The sequence below is a fragment of the Paroedura picta genome, unplaced genomic scaffold, assembly GCF_049243985.1.
Source record: "Paroedura picta isolate Pp20150507F unplaced genomic scaffold, Ppicta_v3.0 Ppicta_v3_sca29, whole genome shotgun sequence".
Lineage (NCBI taxonomy): Eukaryota > Metazoa > Chordata > Lepidosauria > Squamata > Gekkonidae > Paroedura > Paroedura picta.
Window position 1 is genome coordinate 82055 of NW_027518626.1, and position 19611 is coordinate 101665.

At 49.1% G+C, this 19611-nt stretch overlaps 1 protein-coding gene across 1 annotated transcript in view; it reads left to right on the forward strand.

Annotated features, from left to right (window-relative positions):
• The window catches only part of LOC143828494 (uncharacterized), a gene marked incomplete at its 5' end in the record, with an annotated part of 121367 nt that overhangs the window by 80995 nt on the left and 20761 nt on the right, over nt 1-19611 (forward strand). Inside the window, 15 exons of the mRNA XM_077318842.1 lie at nt 2165-2272; nt 2489-2542; nt 2745-2798; nt 3657-3764; nt 5197-5250; nt 5347-5400; nt 5504-5557; nt 6679-6732; nt 6980-7087; nt 8769-8822; nt 10928-10981; nt 12921-12974; nt 14790-14843; nt 15957-16064; nt 18961-19014. Of these exons, the coding sequence (XP_077174957.1) occupies nt 2165-2272; nt 2489-2542; nt 2745-2798; nt 3657-3764; nt 5197-5250; nt 5347-5400; nt 5504-5557; nt 6679-6732; nt 6980-7087; nt 8769-8822; nt 10928-10981; nt 12921-12974; nt 14790-14843; nt 15957-16064; nt 18961-19014 (1026 nt within the window). The remainder of the gene's footprint in view (nt 1-2164; nt 2273-2488; nt 2543-2744; nt 2799-3656; nt 3765-5196; nt 5251-5346; nt 5401-5503; nt 5558-6678; nt 6733-6979; nt 7088-8768; nt 8823-10927; nt 10982-12920; nt 12975-14789; nt 14844-15956; nt 16065-18960; nt 19015-19611) is intronic.

Consider the following 19611-nt stretch of genomic DNA (forward strand, 5'->3'; position numbering starts at 1 on the left):
CCAGACATTGGGTCAAAGCTAGGGCAGAAATATCCTTGGGTCTCCCCCTGTCTAAGTGCCCAAACATCTGAGACATTGTACATCTTCCCTCCACCCACGGAAGCATGGGGTCAGCCAATGAGGAGGACGCAGATCCAGAGTTTGGCTGTCAGGGAGAGAATGGTTAGGATTAAATATCTGCAGCAGTATTGTACGGTATTAGGTTTTAATTATGGGGCTTTATGGGGGGGGTTGTATTGTAACCTGTTGTATTTTGATGTCGAATTGAAAACCGCCATGAACCGGCCTTGGCCTAGAGCTGCGGGTAACAAATTGAAATATAAATAAAATAAATAAACATATAGAAAGGGGTTGATCTAGGGGGAGGAAAACATTTCAGCGGGATCAGAGTTTGTGCAAGATAGTAGGGGAGGAGGAATACACAAAGGTGTTTGATGGAGAGAAAGAAAAAGAACTGTTAACAATAAAGGTGGGAACGGGGGTGGAATAACAATGAGAACCTCGAGTGTTATAAAACAGTAATATAAACGATGGCTCATCGTCACGTTCCACAAATTGGCACGAGACACCCGGTGACAAACTTAATGATGTTTTTAAAATTGCTTTCCACGAAAAAGATTCTCAGCCGAGGAACTTCGAAGGCAGATCCCCCCCGCCCCCCACCCCGGAATATTAAAACATACCAATAAATCATCACAAATAACCAGCAGAAGCGTGAAAAGTCAATTAAAACACCACATCAGTCAGTAAAAACCAGTAACTGAGTAACGAAGCCATAAAGTTAAACAAATCAGAGCGTCCATGGGACAGTTCTCTCCACTTTGGTCAAAGATTCACCTGAGAAATTCCCCATGGTAGCTCCAAGATCATGTGCCAGGACTTCTTGGAAGAGCTTAGAACGAGGGGTCCCCAATCTCACTGAGCCTCTGGCCAATTTGGGAACTTTGAGAACTGGAAGAATGGGCTGCTGTGGGGTTCCGGGAACAGCCCCCAAATGTGGTGGGTCTGAGAGACAAACATCTTCCTCTGATAGAGCCAGCAGTGTATGAACAGATGTTCCCTGTTCTTCCAGGGGTCTTCTGAAGCAGGGGTAGTCAACTTATGGTCCTCCAGATGTCCATGGACTACAATTCCCATGAGCCCCTGCCAGCATTCGCTGGCAGGGGCTCATGGGAATTGTAGTCCATGGACATCTGGAGGACCACAGGTTAACTATCCCTGTTCTGAAGGACCTCCTGAGCCAGTTTGGTGGGAGAAAGCTAGAATTGGTTCTTTGCTTCAAGGGAGCCCCTCAGCGGACATCATGATACTGTGTTCAATGGTTCTCTTATTTTATCAGAATTCTGACAGCAGGTTTTTAGGGTGTTTTGTTTGCTGTCTGGTCACAACCAGCTTAGAGCCACTTGGTGTTGTGGCTTAGAGTGGCAGCCTCTGCTCCGGAGAACTGGGATTGATTCCCCACTCCTCCACAAGCAGTTAGCTGGGTGACCTTGGGGCAGTCACAGTTCTCTTAGAGCTCTCTCAGCCTCAGATACCTCACAGGGTATGCATTGTGGGGAGAGGAAGGGTGGGCGAGCGTAAGCCGCTTTGAGATGCACGAGGCCTGCTGGGTGACCTTGGACCAGTCTCAGTTCCCTCAGAGCTCTCTCAGCCTCAGATACCTGACAGGGTATCCGTTGTGGGGAGAGCAAGGGCAGGTGATCATAAGCAGCTTTGAGATGTGAGAGGCCTGCTGGTTGACCTTGGACCAGTCTCAGTTCCCTCAGAACTCTCTCAGCCTCACCTACCTCAGCTGGGTTGAGGAATACCTGGAGACTTTGGGGGTGGAGCCATTAGTGGGTGGGATTTGGGACAGGAAGGGACCCAGGGGGAGTAAAATGCTATGGAGCCCACCCCCCAAAACAGTCATTTTCCCCAGGGACTATAAAGGATACAAATGAACAAATACACCATTTTAGGATTCTGTGTACCTGCTATATATATTTTAAGAAAGCATGACCTTCTCCTTTGCCTGGAGCAGAGGTAGCCAAACTGTGATGCTTCAGATGTCCATGGACTACAATTACCATGAGCCCCTGCCAGCATGGTGCCTCTGTGTTAGTGGAGAGCTATACCAACCTTGACCTCGGATCTTCTGTCATCACTTCTGTTCTCCCTTTTCCAGGGTGAGCGAGGCCCAATGGGCCCATCCGGGCAAGATGGAATCCCTGGTCCATTGGGACTTCCTGGCCCAGCCGGGCCACCTGGACTTTCTGGAGAAGATGGTGACAAGGTAGTGGTCCTCCTTCTCTGGGGGCAGTGTTTGGAGAGTAAAACATTCCTCAGATCCTAGACAGGCCTGTTTTTGTTTCCATAATGACTGGTTCCATGGCAACAGCTTCCAGAACCTTGGTTCCCCCATCCCAAGGCTTTGCTTGGTGGTACAGGTTAACCTCACAATCGTTTCCGTGGCGATGCTTTGTGTCCTCATGGTGATCTCTCTTTGCAGGGAGAGATGGGCGGCCCAGGACAGAAGGGAAGCAAAGGGGACAAGGGGGAAGCGGTGAGTATAAGATGGGGCGCTGATGGACTTGGGGGGTGGGGTGATCAGCCAACATGACTCTTCTTGCATCCACACTGCTTGTGGGTTCTTATTAGCTGGGCCAGTGAGCCATGTTGAAGGGATCTGGAATATAGGCAGTGAAGAAAGGGGGATGAAGGCATAAGGTGTCACCCTCCCAGTCTCACGCTCTCTGTTCTTGCAGGGTCCCCCAGGGCCTACTGGGATCCAAGGACCCATAGGGCATCCAGGCCCTGCTGTGAGTATTTCTCCCACCCTGAAATCTATACTGATATCCTTTTATACTCCGGAGCAGGCCTTCCCAAAGCTTCCCAACCCAGGCTTTGTGAAGCCCTGAAGTTTCTCAACAGGCCTGAAAGGGTTTCCTGAATGGGTAGGAGTTAATTGTGTGTATATGTATGTATGTATATTTGTGTGTGTGTTTATGTACACACACACACACACACACACACACATTTGTTAAACATTTATTGGGGTAATATATATGGTCGTCAGCCCCACCCACCCCTCCCCAAAAGGCCTGGAGGAGGTAGGAATGAGAGAGGCTCCAGTTGGGCATGTACCCAGCTATGCCTCCCAACCATATTCCACAGAATCATGCCACTTCTGGGGTTTCTCGAAGCCTGAAGAATATTGTCGGGGTTTCTCAATGATAAAAAAGTTGAGCTCTGGAGCCTTAAAACCATCTCCTCCAACCTTTCCCTATATTCATTCATTCATTCATTCATTCATTCATTCATTCATTCATTCATTCATAAAGCGCCCAGAGCGGTATATAAATCATATATATAATATATAAATATATATATTTACAGGTGAGTATAAAAGGGCAGTATATACATCTAAAATAAATTCATTCATTCATTATATTTATATTCCGCCCTCCCCTCATATCTTTATCTTTCCTGTATTCCTCATGGCCTTGCCTTTTATCTGTAATCATCCACAAGAGAAGAGGCTGAGTATCTTGACTGGCTGCCAAAAGCTCCTCCCCCCGTCAGCCTCCTGACTTCTTGACAGTACTAGAAAGGGGACTGGGTGGTATAAGGCAAGAGCGCTGCATCCATAAAAATCCTGACCTCTGTCTTGCTAACAGGGCGTGGATGGGGAACCCGGGCGCCGAGGGCAGCAGGGGATGTTTGGCCAGAAAGGAGATGAAGGAGCCCGTGGATTCCCAGGCACCAGTGGCCCCTCTGGTTTACAGGTGAGTATAAAAGCTGGGGAGGGCAGGGGGTTGGACCATTATGGAGGGGTTCTGAAACAGGGTCTGCTATAGCGGGTCCAGAAGTGAGACAAGGGGGATCAGGTGGAGGGCATGTGTGTATTGGATGGTGGTTTGTAAAGAAGCTGGCTTATTGGACAGTGGTTTGTAAAGCTTAGATATTAGAGCACTGCAAGCCATGGGTTTTATTTTTATTTATTTGTTTGTTTGTTTGTTCATTTTGGGGATTCTCCAAACGTTGGTCTCAGTGTGCAACAGTTGAAAGAATACAAAATGCAATACATCTGAATAAAAATTCTAAAATTTAATCCAAATTCTTTTCCTAGCCCCAATTAACCTGCTTCGTTCTAGATGAACAATCTAATGAGCCTAGCAAAAATATCAATAATATGCGCAATATCAAGATGTCCTGTCATCTCCTAGATCACTGCAGATGGGGACTGCAGCAAAGAAATTAAAAGACTTTTGCTCCTGGGGAGGAAAGCTATGGCAAATCTAGGCAGCATCCTAAAAAGCAGAGACGTCACCCTGCCAACAAAAGTGCGTTTAGTCAAGGCTATGGTATTCCCAGTTGCAATGTATGGCTGCGAAAGTTGGACCATAAGGAAGGCCGAGCGTCAAAGAATTGAGGCTTTTGAACTCTGGTGCTGGAGAAGACTCTTGCGAGTCCCTTGGACTGCAAGGCGAACAAACCGGTCGGTCCTAGAGGAGATCAGCCCTGACTGCTCCTTAGAAGGCCAGATCCTGAAGATGAAACTCAAATACTTTGGCCACCTCATGAGAAGGAAGGACTCCCTGGAGAAGAGCCTAATGCTGGGAGCAATTGGGGCAAAAGAAGAAGGGGACGACAGAGAATGAGGTGGCTGGATGGAGTCACTGAAGCAGTCAGTGTGAGCTTAAATGGACTCCGGGGAATGGTAGAGGACAGGAAGGCCTGGAGGATCATTGCCCATGGGGTCGCGATGGGTCAGACATGACTTCGCAACTAACAACAACAACAATCAAGATGATGGTGTAACTGGCTCAAAAACCCAACCTAGCTCGTTCAGCCTGGCTGATGACATGGCCTCATGGGTGTAACAGCAATATTAACCCGCAAGTTCAATGTAGGGCAACATAGGACAGGACCCACTGATCTTAATCCTGGTCCTCCTGGTCTATATAGACTCTAGAACAGGGGCGGCCCAACTGTGGCTCTCCAGATGTCCATGGACTACAATTACCATGAGCCCCTGCCAGCACCATGCTGGCAGGGGCTCATGGTAATTGTAGTCCATGGACATCTGAAGCATCACAGTTTGGCCACTTCTGCTCCAGGCAAAAGAGAAGGTCATGCTTTCTTAAAATATATATAGATACGGAATTAAGGTAGGACTTGCAGCTTGTTTACCTTGGTGGGTTGTTTTCTTCACAGGGGATGCCCGGCCTCCCAGGAGAGAAGGGTGAGAGCGGTGATGTTGGTCCAATGGTAAGAGCCATCTCTTTGGTCCTCATCCTAACCTCATCCTTGAACCCGGTGTGGATGCCTCTCCAGCTGTCTGACTGAAGTTCTTTTTCTCTCCAGGGCCCTCCAGGAGCTGTGGGGCCTCGAGGACCACAGGGTCCAATTGGTGGGGATGTGAGTATCGGCTCTCTTCAAGTATTTGAAAGGTCTTCCAGATAGTCTAATCTGCATCTTTTCTAATTCCAGATAGTCTAATCTGCATCTTTTCTCATTCCAGGGCCCTCAGGGACAGCCAGGTGGCATAGGACAACCTGGTCCTGTTGGAGAAAAGGTGAGTTCAAGCCAGGTGCTTGGAGTTGGCACAAATTTCATAGGGGGAAATGGACTCTTCTGCATTCCACCCCACCTGGTTTGGTCTCCAGAAAGCTCATGCCACAATGATTGTTTTAGTCTTTGTGGTGCCATGAATTCCTTTGTTGTTCATTCCCAACACTTGTTTGCACACTGTATCCTGCATGAATCAGACCTTGAGTACCTTGAGTCCTGTATGCAGTTCTGGAGGCTTCACTTCAAAAAAGGATGTGGACAAAATCTAATGAGGATGTGGACAAAATGCAGAGGGGGCACAGGAGAGCGATGAAGATGACCCAGGACCTAGTCCTAGGAAGAAAGGCTGAGGGACTTGGGAATGTTCAGCCTGGAGAAGAAGAAGCTGAGAGGGGACAGGATGGCTCTCTTCAAGTATTTGAAAGGTTGGAGGAGAGCAGGGAGCAGTTCCTGCTAGCATCAGAGGATAGGACCCGCAGTATTCAGTTTAAACTGCATGTACAATAGTATCAACTAGATATCTGGGGGGGGGGATCACAGTCAGAGTAGTTTAGCAGTGGAATGGGCGGCCTAAGGAAGTGGTGAGCTCCCCCTCACTGGCAGTCAGTCACTGGACAGCTACTTCTCCTGGATGCTTGAGGCTGATCCTGCATTGAGCAGGGGGTGGAACCAGATGGCCTGTCTGGCCCCTTCCAACTCTATGATTCTATGATTCTAAGCAGTGGCTGGACAGAGACTTCTCCTGGATGCCTTAGGTTGATCCTGTATTGAGCAGGGGGCGGGACTAGATGGCCTGTCTGGCCGCTGCCAACTCTATGATTCTATAATTCTAAGCAGCGTCTGGACAGATCCTTATCCTGGATGCTTGAGGCTGATCCTGCATTGAGCAGGGAGTGGGACAAGATGGCCAGTCTGGTCTCTTCCAGCTCTATGAATCTGTCCCTTTCTCTGGCAACCCCATCTTCTGCTGGCAGCAAATGTAATAAAACTGAGATCTGTAAGTGAGGCATGACTTTTGCAGGGATCTGCCCCAGATGTTGCAAAGACCCCATGTCAGAACATAAGAGTCTTCAGGCTAGGCCAGATTTGGGAAGGTTCATTTTCTGTTTCTCTCTCACCACACAGGGTGAACCCGGTGAAGCAGGGGACCCGGGACCACCTGGGGAACCAGGCCGATCGGTGAGCTTATTTTGGGGAGTGGTTGTGGGAAAACACCAGGCTTCCTTCCAGGTTTATCTGGCCTCAGTGCATTCTCTGCTCGAGGCTTGGAAAGTCTACCAAGGCATGAGTCACTTGGGGAAGCTTTCTGCCTGAAGAAGAGTCAAGCTTCCCCAAAAACGAAGTGGAGATTCGAAGAATCCGCTTTTGCAAATCCATTTGCTGGGAACAGCTCCTGACCAGCATATCTCTTTGTGTGTCTTTGCAGGGGGTGAAAGGCTATGCGGGAGAAAAGGGCGATTCTGGCCCCACAGGGGCAGCAGGATCCCCTGGCAAGAAGGGTCCCCCAGGAGAAGATGGGGCCAAGGGGAATCTGGTGAGTTGCCAGCTTCTGGATGTAAAATAGAGAGGGCAATCTGTAAGAAGGCCTTCGTTCCGTGCCATCTGGAAAGAAGAGAGATTGGCCTTATAGATCTAATGCCCAATGGGAGAGATAGTATAATTTTTCTAAGGCTGGTGGAACACATGCCCTGATTCCACAAACGCCTTGGGGCACAAGAGTTACAGCTGCAAAGAGACTTGGAGAAGAGTCCCAGAAGGGTAACAAGGGGAGGGACCCGAAGATCATGGGGTCCGACCCGCTGGCACTGTTGTTTGTTATTGAATACTGTTATATCACACCGTTTGTTGCTCTTGTTGTTATTAAGTACTGTTGTTATATTCCACTGCTTGATACGAGTTCACTGTTAAATCAGTTTTCTATTGATTGTTCATTGTACTGCACTGCATCTGAGAGTTATAATATAAACCGGGCCCCAGAGAAGCACATCGGACCTCAGCAAGGGCCAGGGCCTTCTCTGTCCTGGCCCCCACCTGGTGTACGAGCTCCCTGAAGAGATCAGGGCCCTGTCCGAACTCCCACAATTCCGCAGGGCCTGCAAAAGGGAGCTCCTCCAACAGGCATTGGCTTGAGGCCGACCAGTCCAAAAACACCCACTGCCCCCCCGACACCCCCTCCCATGACCGAAGAATCTGACCAACCCTGTTTAAATATTGTTCTGGTTGACATGTTATGTTACGATTGTTATATTTGTTGCAGTGTTCTATGCAGTTACCCCATAATGTTATATCTAAACCGCCCAGAGCCATATGGAAGGGCGGTATAAAAATCTAAATAAATAAATAAGCTGAAAGGGAGGGCGGTATATAAATATAATAATTAATAAAAAAATAAGCAAGATAGGAGAATCGAAGACAGCAATGTCCTTCTCTCCGAGGGCGCGTCCACAAAGAGAAGTACTTCTGTATCCATTTTGGACCGCTGGTGCCATTGCAGGGGTTCTGTCCTGAGCTACATGGACCTGTGGGACTGCCTCCTCCACTAACCCCCCCCCCAAAAAAAAACAAATCTACTATCTAGCCCAGGGGTAGTCAAACTGCAGCCCTCCAGATGTCCATGGACTACAATTCCCAGGAGCCCCTGCCAGCATTCGCTAGCGAATGCTGGCAGGGGCTCCTGGGAATTGTAGTCCATGGACATCTGGAGGGCCGCAGTTTGACTACCCCTGATCTAGCCTGCAAAATCTGCTCAAGATCACCAGCCTTACAGAAGTCAAACTGGCCTTGACCCAAGCCAGGGCATTTCAGTCCTGGCTCCAACCTGGTGGACCCATCTCCCCGATGAGACCCAGGACCTTCAGGAACTCAAGCATTTCAGGAGGGCCTGCAAGACAAGCTGCTCCCCCAGGCCTATGGTGGAGGCCTACAAACACCATCAATCAGCTGGCCCACCTACAGACACAATAAAGGACACGCCGACTCAATTACCATCCTCGGAGAACCGTATTAACCCCTTCCTCCTACCGGAGAAAAAGCGGGGAGTTCTTTTGAGCTGCAATGTACATTGGATTATTTTAAAGATTTTAAATGTCTTAACCCTGTTTTAAGATGTGCCACGCGCCTCCCTGAGCCCCAGGGCACGAGCAGTATGTGAATTTGAATCATTAATAAATGAACGAATACGGTGTTGACCGGCTGCTTGTATCCCTCTGTCACAGGGCCCGATCGGCTTTCCTGGTGACCCGGGCCCATCGGGCGATCCTGGCCCACCTGTGAGTATGCAATGGCTGCCCCTGCTCTTCCCATTGCTCTGCTTGTAATTTCAGAAACCAAATTCTGACCCCGGAAACTGTATCTTCCACACTTTTGTCGGTATTAGAGGGGCTTGGCTCAGTTTAGCTGACAAAGAAGCACCGAAAAAATGCCGTTCCAGTATTTTTCAGTCCATTCTACTAAGACAAGATGAGAGATTCTGTTTTGGCTACTGATGTAGCACACCCAAGTCAAAGCAGAATTTCCCCAGCATTTATTCGGTGATATTCAGCTCTACTGATCAACTGGGGCCACAGAAGCAGAGAGCCCCAGTTGATCCACCCAGAGCTGCATGCTGTGCCAAGAGAGGCCTTTCCACCGCAGGCATATCCCGGGGAGCAAAACCCGACTGGCTTGCCCTCATTTGAGTTTAACAGCTTGGCGGGCTTGAACCGAGCTGCAAGCAGCAGAAGCCAGCCCAAGATGGGCCAGGACCTCAGCTCAGCTGGGGCTGGCTCCTGTTCTGTTGGCAGCAGCAGACCTCAAGCCATGCCTTGGCCAGGGTGCGGGGAGAGACTCTCTGCAGGGTCAGCTGATCTGTGGGCTCTGCTGGGTGGCCCAGGTCAAACTCCCAGCAGACCTCCCCAAACCAAGCCTGAGGGGAGATGTTTCCCCGCAGGATGGACTCCTGGGCAGGCTCTGTTGGGAAATCCATCTTAAATCTGGCTGCCAGTGTAGGGTAGTGCTTAGATTAGTGTCTCTCAACCAGGGTTATGCCTAACCCCAGGGATTCTCCAGAGCTGTGAAGGGGTTGTGCTGGTTGGGAGGGATTTTTTTTTACAAAACTATATATTTTTGAAAGGACCCGGGGTAATTTTTACCTAATTTGGGCAGGTTGACCTGCCCCCCCCTCCCCAAATGGCCAATGATGGCCCTGGAGGGAGTGGGAAGGGGAGGGGTCCCACCCATACAAACCTTTTCTGGCTGAGGCTCCTCTCTTATGGTTCACCTTTTGGTGGTGGCTGGAGTCCAGTGTGGTGAGTCCTTTTGGGGTTGGGGTGGGGGTGGGGATTGGAAGGAGAGAAGGGGCAACCTACCCTAGCCTCAAATTTGGCAGGACAGTCCACTGGGTTGTTTAGGGGCTTGCAAGTGGGTGGGGACTAGGGACTAGAAGAAGAAGAAGAAGAAGAAGAAGAAGAAGAGTTGGTTCTTATATGCCGCTTTTTTCTACCCGAAGGAGGCTCAAAGCGCCTTACAATCTCCTTCCCATTCCTCTCGCCACAACAGACACCCTGTGGGGTGGGTGAGGCTGAGAGAGCCCTGATTTCACTGTTCAGTCAGAACAGCTTTCTCAGTGCTGTGGCGAACCCAAGGTCACCCAGCTGGGCTGCATGCCCAGCTGGCAGAATCGAACCTGGCATGTCAGATTAGAAGTCTGCACTCCTAACCACTACACCAAACTAGCTTCCGTCCACCACTCTGGCCTGGGGTTTCGGTCCCAGTGGCGGGCAGAGCAGGCTGCTGCACTCCAGCTGAGTGAGTCCTCCTGGGCTTGATTGGGGGTGGGAGTGTTTCATTTGGAGGGAGAGAGGGGGGTGACATGTCACCTCCAGGGGCATAGGGAGGTGTGGCTAGCTGACATCACTTCAGGGTCACCTCGATGCCTGCAAAAATGTTCAGGGGTTATTCTGCAGCGAAAATGTAGGAAAAGGCTGGTTAGAGGGTCAGCCTAGGATCTGGGAAACCCAGGTTCAAATTTCCACAATGCTGTGGAAGCTTTCTGGATCATCTTCATTACCCTGTCAGCCTGACTTGCCTTATAGGCTGGTGGCTGTGAGCACAAACTGGAGCAGAAAGGAGGGTGTCGTAAACCTCCTTGCATCCTTATTAGGGCAAAAAGCAGGGTCAGTGGAAATGGGTCAAGGACAACGATCACATCAGCATCGCAATCGGAGAAAGCTCTGTACGTTGTGCAACCTTTTAGGATTTGGAAGGGAGAAGGAGTAGGTAAAGAGGCAGAAAGTGACCTCTTTCTCATTCTGTTTCATCGTGGTTGAGACAGCTTTTAATCAGAAAGGGGTGGATAGATTTCAATGCCAATTTGTACCTGTTTTCTTCTACTTAGGGTGTTGATGGTGGTCCTGGTGAGAAAGGGGACACGGGGGACCCTGGACTTCCGGTGAGTACGACAGGTGTGAGTTTCAGGGGGCAATCTCTCAGCACCCCCTCCCACACACGTTGACCGTTTCCGCACTGGGAACTTCACTGCCCCAGCTCCTGTGCAGGAGTACAAATAGGGGGCTGACGAGGTGCACCGGGCCAAATGCTCCCCCGTGTGGGTGCAGGAAGAGGCGGGGCAATCTGCCACAAATAAAACTCCAGCCTGCAGCCCAGCATGAAACCTCCAGTGCATAAACGGTCATTGTGGGTGATTTTGTTTCTCTTGTTTTATGCAAAACCTAAAAAAGGAAACCGAAACCCAGCCTGAACTTTCCCCGACACACATGGGAATGCACTCTTGATGCAGAATTAGGCAAAAGCTGAGCGTGGTGGCCTCAGATAATACATATTTGAGAAGGTGGGCTCCAAATCAGATGCTTTAGAAACACTAGTTGGAGCTACACCGAACAGATTTTTCTTTGCCGCCCAGCTAGCCTTTAGATTTTGATCTTACACAAAAGAGCATTTCACGTAATAATTTGACCACTGAGGAAGACCCCTCGGGGTCGAAACGCGTTGGTCTATTCTGTCATTTTGCAGTTTTGTTTTTACTTTGTAAAGTACATTGTAGCGGTGCACTTTGTTTAATAAATATTTGTAATGATTTTTTAATATTGTTTTGCAGCTCTCTTGTTTTATGGCCAAAAAACAGATGAAGGGGGGGGGGGTCACACCATTCTAGAGTTGAACTGGTTTAGCTACCACTCCCTTCCCCAGGGACTCATGAAATCCGTAGTTCTCCTAAGGCAGGGGTGGCCAAACTGGGGCTCATGGGAATGGCCATTTGGCCATTCGTGTTCTAAGGCATTGATTCTCAACACAGCCATCTCAGGTGCATGGTATCCAGTGTTGTATCTCTTGGTACCCCCAAAGCAACCTGCTGGTCCTGACTTTCATCTACCTCTGAACAGGAGGTTTTTTCAGAACAGGCCAAGAGATATCCCATCTGCATCTATGGGAAGTGACCATTCAGGGAACAGCTTTGTACAACAAGGCACTGGTTTTAAACTTTAAGGCCTTATGTGGTCTGGACCCTGCGTATCTGAGGGACCACCTCTCTGAGGAAGTACCCCAAAGAGCGTTGTGCTCTACTGATTCCAGATTGTTGGAGATCACTGGCCCCAAAGAAGTGTGGTTGGCCACAGCTAGAATCAGGGCCTTCTCATCCCTGGTACCCACTTTGAAGAACAGGCTACCAGCAGAGATACAGGCCCTATAAGGCCTATCAAAGCTCTGAACGGCCTGTAAAATGGTGCCCTTCCACCAGGCATACAGTAGGGACCAAAGTAAGCCCATAGTATTCTCAGGATGGGTCTCCCTCCTCTCCTCTCCACTTCCCAAGCATCAGAACTGGAATTGGGATAGTACAAGCCCTGCTGGCAGATTTTTTTTATTATTATTATTATCGTATCTAAACCTATAGATTTGAAATGCTTAATGTTGTTTAACTATGTATGTACCGGTTTTAGTTGTTGTTAACCGCCCTGGGACAGCCTACAAATAAACAGCCAATCTTATGCTCTTCTGAAAATTCTGACACAGGATGGAGGGCCCAAACCACAAAATGGCTGCCGCAGAAGGCGGAGCCAGCCACAAAATGGTTCTTGTGGCAGGTGGAGCCGGGCATATAAACAAAGACATGAGAAGCCCAAGTGCAGGGGTGTGTGATTCTTAAAAGACAGAGGGGAAAGTGGAGTGAAAAAGAATAAAACTACCACAGTAGTGGAAGCTGTCAATGAAAGAATATTATTTTAATCTTCACAGGCCATCCAATCGCCAGTGTCACCATTTTGGGGACTCCTGTGTTAGCATTTTGAAGTGCGCATTTAGCTCTTTAAGATGTAGAGGATGAACATGTAGACTTTTGTAGAAATATATGTTCTCTGATATGTTTTTAGGGACCTTCAGGAACTTCTGGGGAGCCAGGCCCTCATGGACCACAAGGGAAGAGGGTAAGTTGCCATTCCAAGGAAGGAAGAGATCAACAACATGGCAAATGATCGGTGACATCACGGAGAACTGATCTCTCTAAGTCATGCTTTGATGAAGCCCTGGGGTTTCTTGATGGGTGGGTCTCCCAATTGGGTGGGAGGTCATATCTCTCTCTCTCTCTCCCTCCCTACCTATCTATCTATCCATCCATCCATCCATCCATCCATCCATCCATCCATCCATCCATCCATCCATCCATCCATCCATCCATCCATCCATCCATCCATCCATAGAGCCAATTTGGTGTAGTGGTTAGGAGTGCTGACTTCTAATCTGGCATGCCAGGTTCGATTCTGCGCTCCTCCACATGCAACCAGCTGGGTGACCTTGGGCTCGCCACGGCACTGATAAAACTGTTCTGACCGGGCAGTGATATCAGGGCTCTCTCAGCCTCACCCGCCCCACAGGGTGTCTGTTGTGGGGAGAGGAAAGGGAAGGCGACTGTAAACTGCTTAGAGCCTCCTTCGGGTAGGGAAAAGCGGCATATAAGAACCAACTCTTCTTCTTCTATCTATATCTATCTTACTCAGAAAGAAGCATCTACCCTTGCCATCCAAACCATAATTTCTGAGTAAAATATACCTGATATTGGCCCAAAATATTGTGTATTTAAAATTAGCATCCCTACACCTCATGGTTTTAAAGGGAATGTACACAAATGTAGTCCATTTCAGTCAAATATTTGGGACAGAATTCAAACAGGTGTGACTTTTGTACAACGCATGCTGTTGGCCTAGCAAAACTGGCTTACAAAGTCCGTTCAAAGGAGCCTTCTTTAGTCCGGTGCTGCGGAGGTGGGGTGGGCGTTAAAACAAGCCAAGCACATTTTTTCATACTGTATGGTGACTTGGGAAATTAGGGTTTCACGTCCCAGAATGTTTTTCGTTCCAAGTATTGTCTGTCGGTATTATTGTGTGTTTAAATTATGTAAACTGCCCGGAGCAGGTAAATACGGGAGGGGCGGTATAGAAATTTAATTATAAATAAAATAAATAAATGTGCATTGTGTGCTACATCCAACATACGGTGACCCTTTGAATGAATGACCACCAAAACAGCCTGTTATTAGCAGCCTTGGTCAGATCTTGCAGACAGAAGGCCGTGGCTCAATTGACGGAATCCATCCACCTCATCTTGGCTCGTCTTCTTTTCCTGCTGCCATCCATTGTTCCTAGCATCATTCTTTCTCCCAGTGACTCTTGCCTTTGGGGAGTTTTAGGATTCTGGAAACATCCTTCAAAACACGTCATGAATGCAGATGGAGGATTGGCGCTACTTCCTGGCAGCATGTCTTTAGATGCTCTCTTTTCCTAGACAGTCTTCATATGAAAGTTATGGCTGAGGATATTTCAAAAATGAGACCCTGCCCATGAGTATATTTGAAAGTATTTCAAATAAGTATTGGAAAGGTTGTCATTTGGAGGAGGGCAGGATGCTGTTTCCATTGGCTGCAGAGGAGAGGACACGCAGTAATGGGTTTAAACTACAAGTACAACGATATAGGCTAGATATCAGGAAAAAAAAATTCACAGTCAGAGTAGTTCAGCAGTGGAATAGGCTGCCTAAGGAGGTGGTGAGCTTCCCCTCACTGGCAGCCTTCAAGCAAAGGTTGGATACACACTTTTCTTGGATGCTTTAGGATGCTTTGGGCTGATCCTGCATTGAGCAGGGGGTTGGACTAGATGGCCTGTATGGACCCTTACAACTCTATGATTCTATGATTCTATTATTCCAGCCAAACTCAATAATGCAGTGATATCATGACTCTGTTGCAGGGACCTCCTGGGCCAGTGGGCCGTGAAGGCCGACAGGGTGAGAAAGGGGCCAAGGTAAGAGAGTGTGTACAGTTCCCTGCTGAAGATGTACCTGGGGTTAATTTCTGGGGTTCTGATGGACCTAATTTCTTCTAGTTGTAGGGGTGCTGGGTCCAGGTTTAGAAAAACCTGGAAACTGGGGGTGGAGCCTGAAGCAGGTGGGGTTAGGGAAGGGAGGGACTTCAATGGGGTGCAGTCCACCTTCAAAGCAGCCATTTCCTCCAGTGGAACTGATCTGACTTCAGAAAGGATGTGGACAAAATGAAGTGGGGGGCAGAGGAGAACAATGAGGATGATCCAGGGGCTGGGCACCAAGCCCTGTGAATAACGACTGAGGAACTTGGGAAGGTTCAGCCTGGAGAAGAGGAGGCGAAATGATTGCTCTCTTGAACTATTGGAAAGGTTGTCACTTGGAGGAGGGCAGGGAGTGGCTCCTCTTGACAGCCAGATAGGGCCCCCAGTAATGGCTTTAAACTATGCATACCAGCTAGATATGAGGAAAAAATCTTTCACGGAGTAGCTCAACTTTATAATTGGCTACATAAGGAGGTGGTGAGTTCCCCCTCACCAACAGTCTTTGAGCAGCAGCTGGGCAGATTCTAATCCTGGATGCTTTAGGCTGATCCTGCATTGGGCAGAGGTTTGGACTAGGTGGCCTGTCTGGCCCCTTCCAACTCTATGATTCTATTATTCTAAGCAGTGGCTGGACAGAGACTTCTCCTGGGTGTTTTAGGCTAATCCTGCATGGAGCAGGGGGTGGGACGAGATGGCCTGTCTGGCCCCTTCCAACTCTGTGATTCTATGATTCTAAGCAGCGGCTGGACAGAGACTTATCCTGGATGTCTTTGGCTGATCCCGCATTGTGGATAGGGTTGGACTAGATGGCCTGTCTGGCCTTCTCCAACTCTATGGTTCTATGATTCTTTAGCCTGGAGATGAGTTGTAATTCTGGGGGGTCCTCTGGTGTTTTTTCTGCTCTCTCAGTTCTGTGTCTCTCGTGCCCTCTCCCTCACCCCCCATCATGTGGCAGAATGTTAACCACCCAACACCAGGTGACATGAGTGGCAGAAACCCAAACCACATAGGTTATCCAATGTCACTAAAATTTATGTCTTTCTCTGTCTTCAGGGGGAGCCTGGCACCGAAGGGCCCCCAGGAAAGATGGGCCCTGTGGGCGCCCAGGGGCCTCCAGGAAGACCTGGCTCAGAAGGTCTACGAGGGATTCCTGGCCCAGCAGTGAGTGCCTTCACTTGTAAGCAAGCGGCAGGGGTATGGATGATGGATAGTGGGGGTACCGCTTAATATGGCTTCACACGGAAAACTAGAGGAGGGAAGGCAGGATAGCATTCTTCCTCTGTTCAAAAAGGTTGGAAGAAGAGAGGATGGACTGCCCATGATTTCTGCAGGGGAGAGGACTCGGAAGCCATGCTTGCTTGTTTCTCTTTGAACTGCAGGCATGCCGATTTCGGTTTCACGTAAGGCAGAACTTCCGAGTGCTAAGGGAAGGCTGGCATTCAGAGGCAACGCTTGCTTTAGGATGCTTAGGGCTGATACTGAGTTGAGCCTGTATGGCCCCTTCCAACTCTATGATTCTACTAGTAAAAAAGCCCATTGTATTCCAAATACAATGGGCCCTAGCAGGGGGGTGGAGAGCGAGGGACTGGCGAGGGCAGGGTGAGGAAAGGTAGCCGGCGGGCGCGGCCCGATCCGCGGGCGCGGCTCGCGGGCGCGGCCCGATGCGTGGGCGCGGCCCCCGCGGGGGTGGCCCCCACGGGCGCGGCCCGATGCCCTGCCGGTCCCCAGCCTAATAAAGGTTGGGGACCACTGGCTTAGAGGTTCTTAGAGGCCGGCTGGCTTGGAGCAACTGCGAGCTGCGCTACGCGCGGCTCGCAGTTGCTCCGGCAAGGAATCGGAGGGACCAATCGGCAGGCGCTTCACGCCTGCCGATTGGTCCCTCCGATAGTCTGTCATGAGGAAGGGGCCAATCGGCACCCTTCCTCATCCCGGACACAGCCCGCCTTCCAAGGGCTTACTGTTTTATTTAGTCCGTGGCGCCCGCGGCGCCACGGGCGGTGTAAAGATGATTCTATGATTCTTTGATTCTATGATTCTATGATTCTATGAAAGGGTCTTGTCCATTGGCTCTCTATCTGTCTAAAAGAGGACTTTGGGGACGGATTGTTCCAGATGGGTGGCCATGCTTGTCTGGAGAAGCTAAATAATGCTGGGATCCAGATCAAAGCAGAGGTTGCCAACTTTTACTGAGATTTGCTTCTGAGTACTAAAGAATAGCCTAAGCTGTGCCCCCCCCCCCCATATGTCACCATGTCTTGGTCTGTTCCGCAGATATACTAGGAAGAACACCAGAATTAAAGCTATGAGCAAAGCAGCATCTACAAAAATCCAATTAAATGCAATATATATATATATATATATATATATATATATATATATATATATATATATATATATATATATATATATATATAAATAAATCTAAAGCAGAGCTTTTCTAGACCTTTTCCTGGATCTCTCACACAAGGGGCTGTAAGAGCTTTTCTGCATCAGCCAGCAAGCTGCAGGTAGCTTATGTGTAACCCGTGGGAGACCCCTGGTTTAGAGACTAACAACATAAGCTTTTAAGAGTTACAGCTCACTTCTTCAGATGGCTCACAAAAGCTTGGGGTGGTGGAAAGTGCCTTCAAGTTACAACTAGCTTATGTTCACCCCCATAGGATTTGCAAGGCAAGAGCCATCCAGAGGTGGTTGGCCTGTCTCTCCGTAGTGATCCTGGATTTCTTTGGCGGTCTCTCCTCCAAGTACTAATCAGGGCTGACCCTGCTTAGCTTATGTGATCTGATGAGATTGGGCTAGCCTGCGCCATCTAGGTCAGAGTCACAGAAGTGTCTTCTGGAATTAAATTTTGTCAGCCTCTAAGGCACCACCCATAAGGTGGGGAAGGCACTGGCAAACCACCCCGTATTGAGTCTGCCAAGAAAACGTTAGAGGGCGTCACCCCAAGGGTCAGACATGACCCGTTGCTTGCACAGGGGATACCTTTATCCTTACCTTTAAGGTGCCACTAGATGCCTGTTTGACTCTTTAGCTGTATGCGTGTCATATAATGAGCTGTGGATACCCAGGTGAGGGTGCCATGACATATTTCAAAAGCAGGTCAGCAGTGGAAGCAAGGACACCAGCAAAGGCAGTTCCAGCTTGTCGTATCCTTGTGAACATGCATCAGTTGCCCCTGTATAGATCCCTGTTTACATGCCACACACATTAGATAATGCATTTCAATGTGCTTTTGCAGCTGGGTTTTCTTGTTCAAAATAGGAATATCTACTTCTAAAGTGCATTGAAAAGCTCATTATCCAATGTATGCAGAGTAGGTATGTGCCTGTTCTGAAGGAGATTCGAACTGTTTTCGATTCGGTCCGAATCACCTATAGCAGGGGTGGGCAAACTGTGGCTTTCCAGATGTCCATAGACTACAATTACCATGAGCCCCTACCAGCACTGTATTGGCAGGGAGTCATGGCAATTGTCGTCCATGAACATGGAGAGAGGCACAGTTTGGCCACCCTTGATTCGGCCAAATTGATTTGTTACCATTGAAACGAATGACGCCATTCAAGTCTATGGGGAATTTCCCCTTTCTGTCTTTTCTGGGCTGGGGGAGGGAGGGGGGGTTGAGGTAAAGGAACCAAGTGTACAGTGAAGCTGTGAGAGCCTATCCTCAAAAGAGTTCCAAAGTGGCAAAATGATTTGACAAGGGGGTCCAATTCCAGGGGCACCCAAAGTTGGTATTCGGATCGGATTCAGCTGATTCATGTCCGAATCAAGGGTGCTATGGGTACTTTTCGGCTGGATCGAATCCCATGTGCCTAGGGTAGAACGGGCCCTGTGTGGAATACAGGAAGAACTCCTTCTAAAGTCCATTGGCTTTAGTCCATGAAAGTCCTTGATCCATGGAATGGGCATAGCAGGTTTGTATATGTAGATTATTTCTTATCTGCTGTATTGCACGCCAGTTTGGCTCAGGGGTATATGACCCCCCACCCTGAGAACATCCTCCTCCCATTATAAAAATACAGTTCGTTACTAATTTTGCACTTCCTTCCTCCGACAGGGCGAACAAGGACTGCTGGGAGCACCAGGTCAGGCAGGTCCGCCGGGGCCTATGGTGAGTGGCAGAAGAGAACCCATCTGGGGCCTATGCTCAGCATTATCAAATAAGACCCCTTGTCACCCCATCCCCAGCAGACCCAAACTTGCTCAGGGTCCCTGGCCCCAAAGAGGACTGGCCTCAACCAGGGGCTGAGCTTTTTCAGCCTGGCGGAATGCTCTGCAAGTTGAGATCTGGACCATGTGGGACCTCAATGAGTTCCGCAGAGCTGTTCCGCTAGGTCTATGGCTGAGTCTGACGCCCATAACATCAGGCTGGCCGCCCTCCCGGATAGAACTCCTGCTCAAACGTCGAGAAGAAACGCCAAAAGGAAAGACACCATCTAAAGCAGGGGTAGTCAAGCTGTGGTCCTCCAGATGTCCATGGACTACAATTCCCACGAGCCCCTGCCAGCAAATGCTGGCAGGGGCTCATGGGAATTGCAGTCCATGGACATCTGGAGGGCCACAGCTTGACTACACCTGATCTAAAGGACGGAAACAGCGATCAAGTTAACTGGCGGGTGCATAGATACCTCGAACATCTTTTTAGGATACTTTTAATGTTATCTATGTGTATTTTACAAACTGAGCTTACCCTCCCTGAGCCTCACAG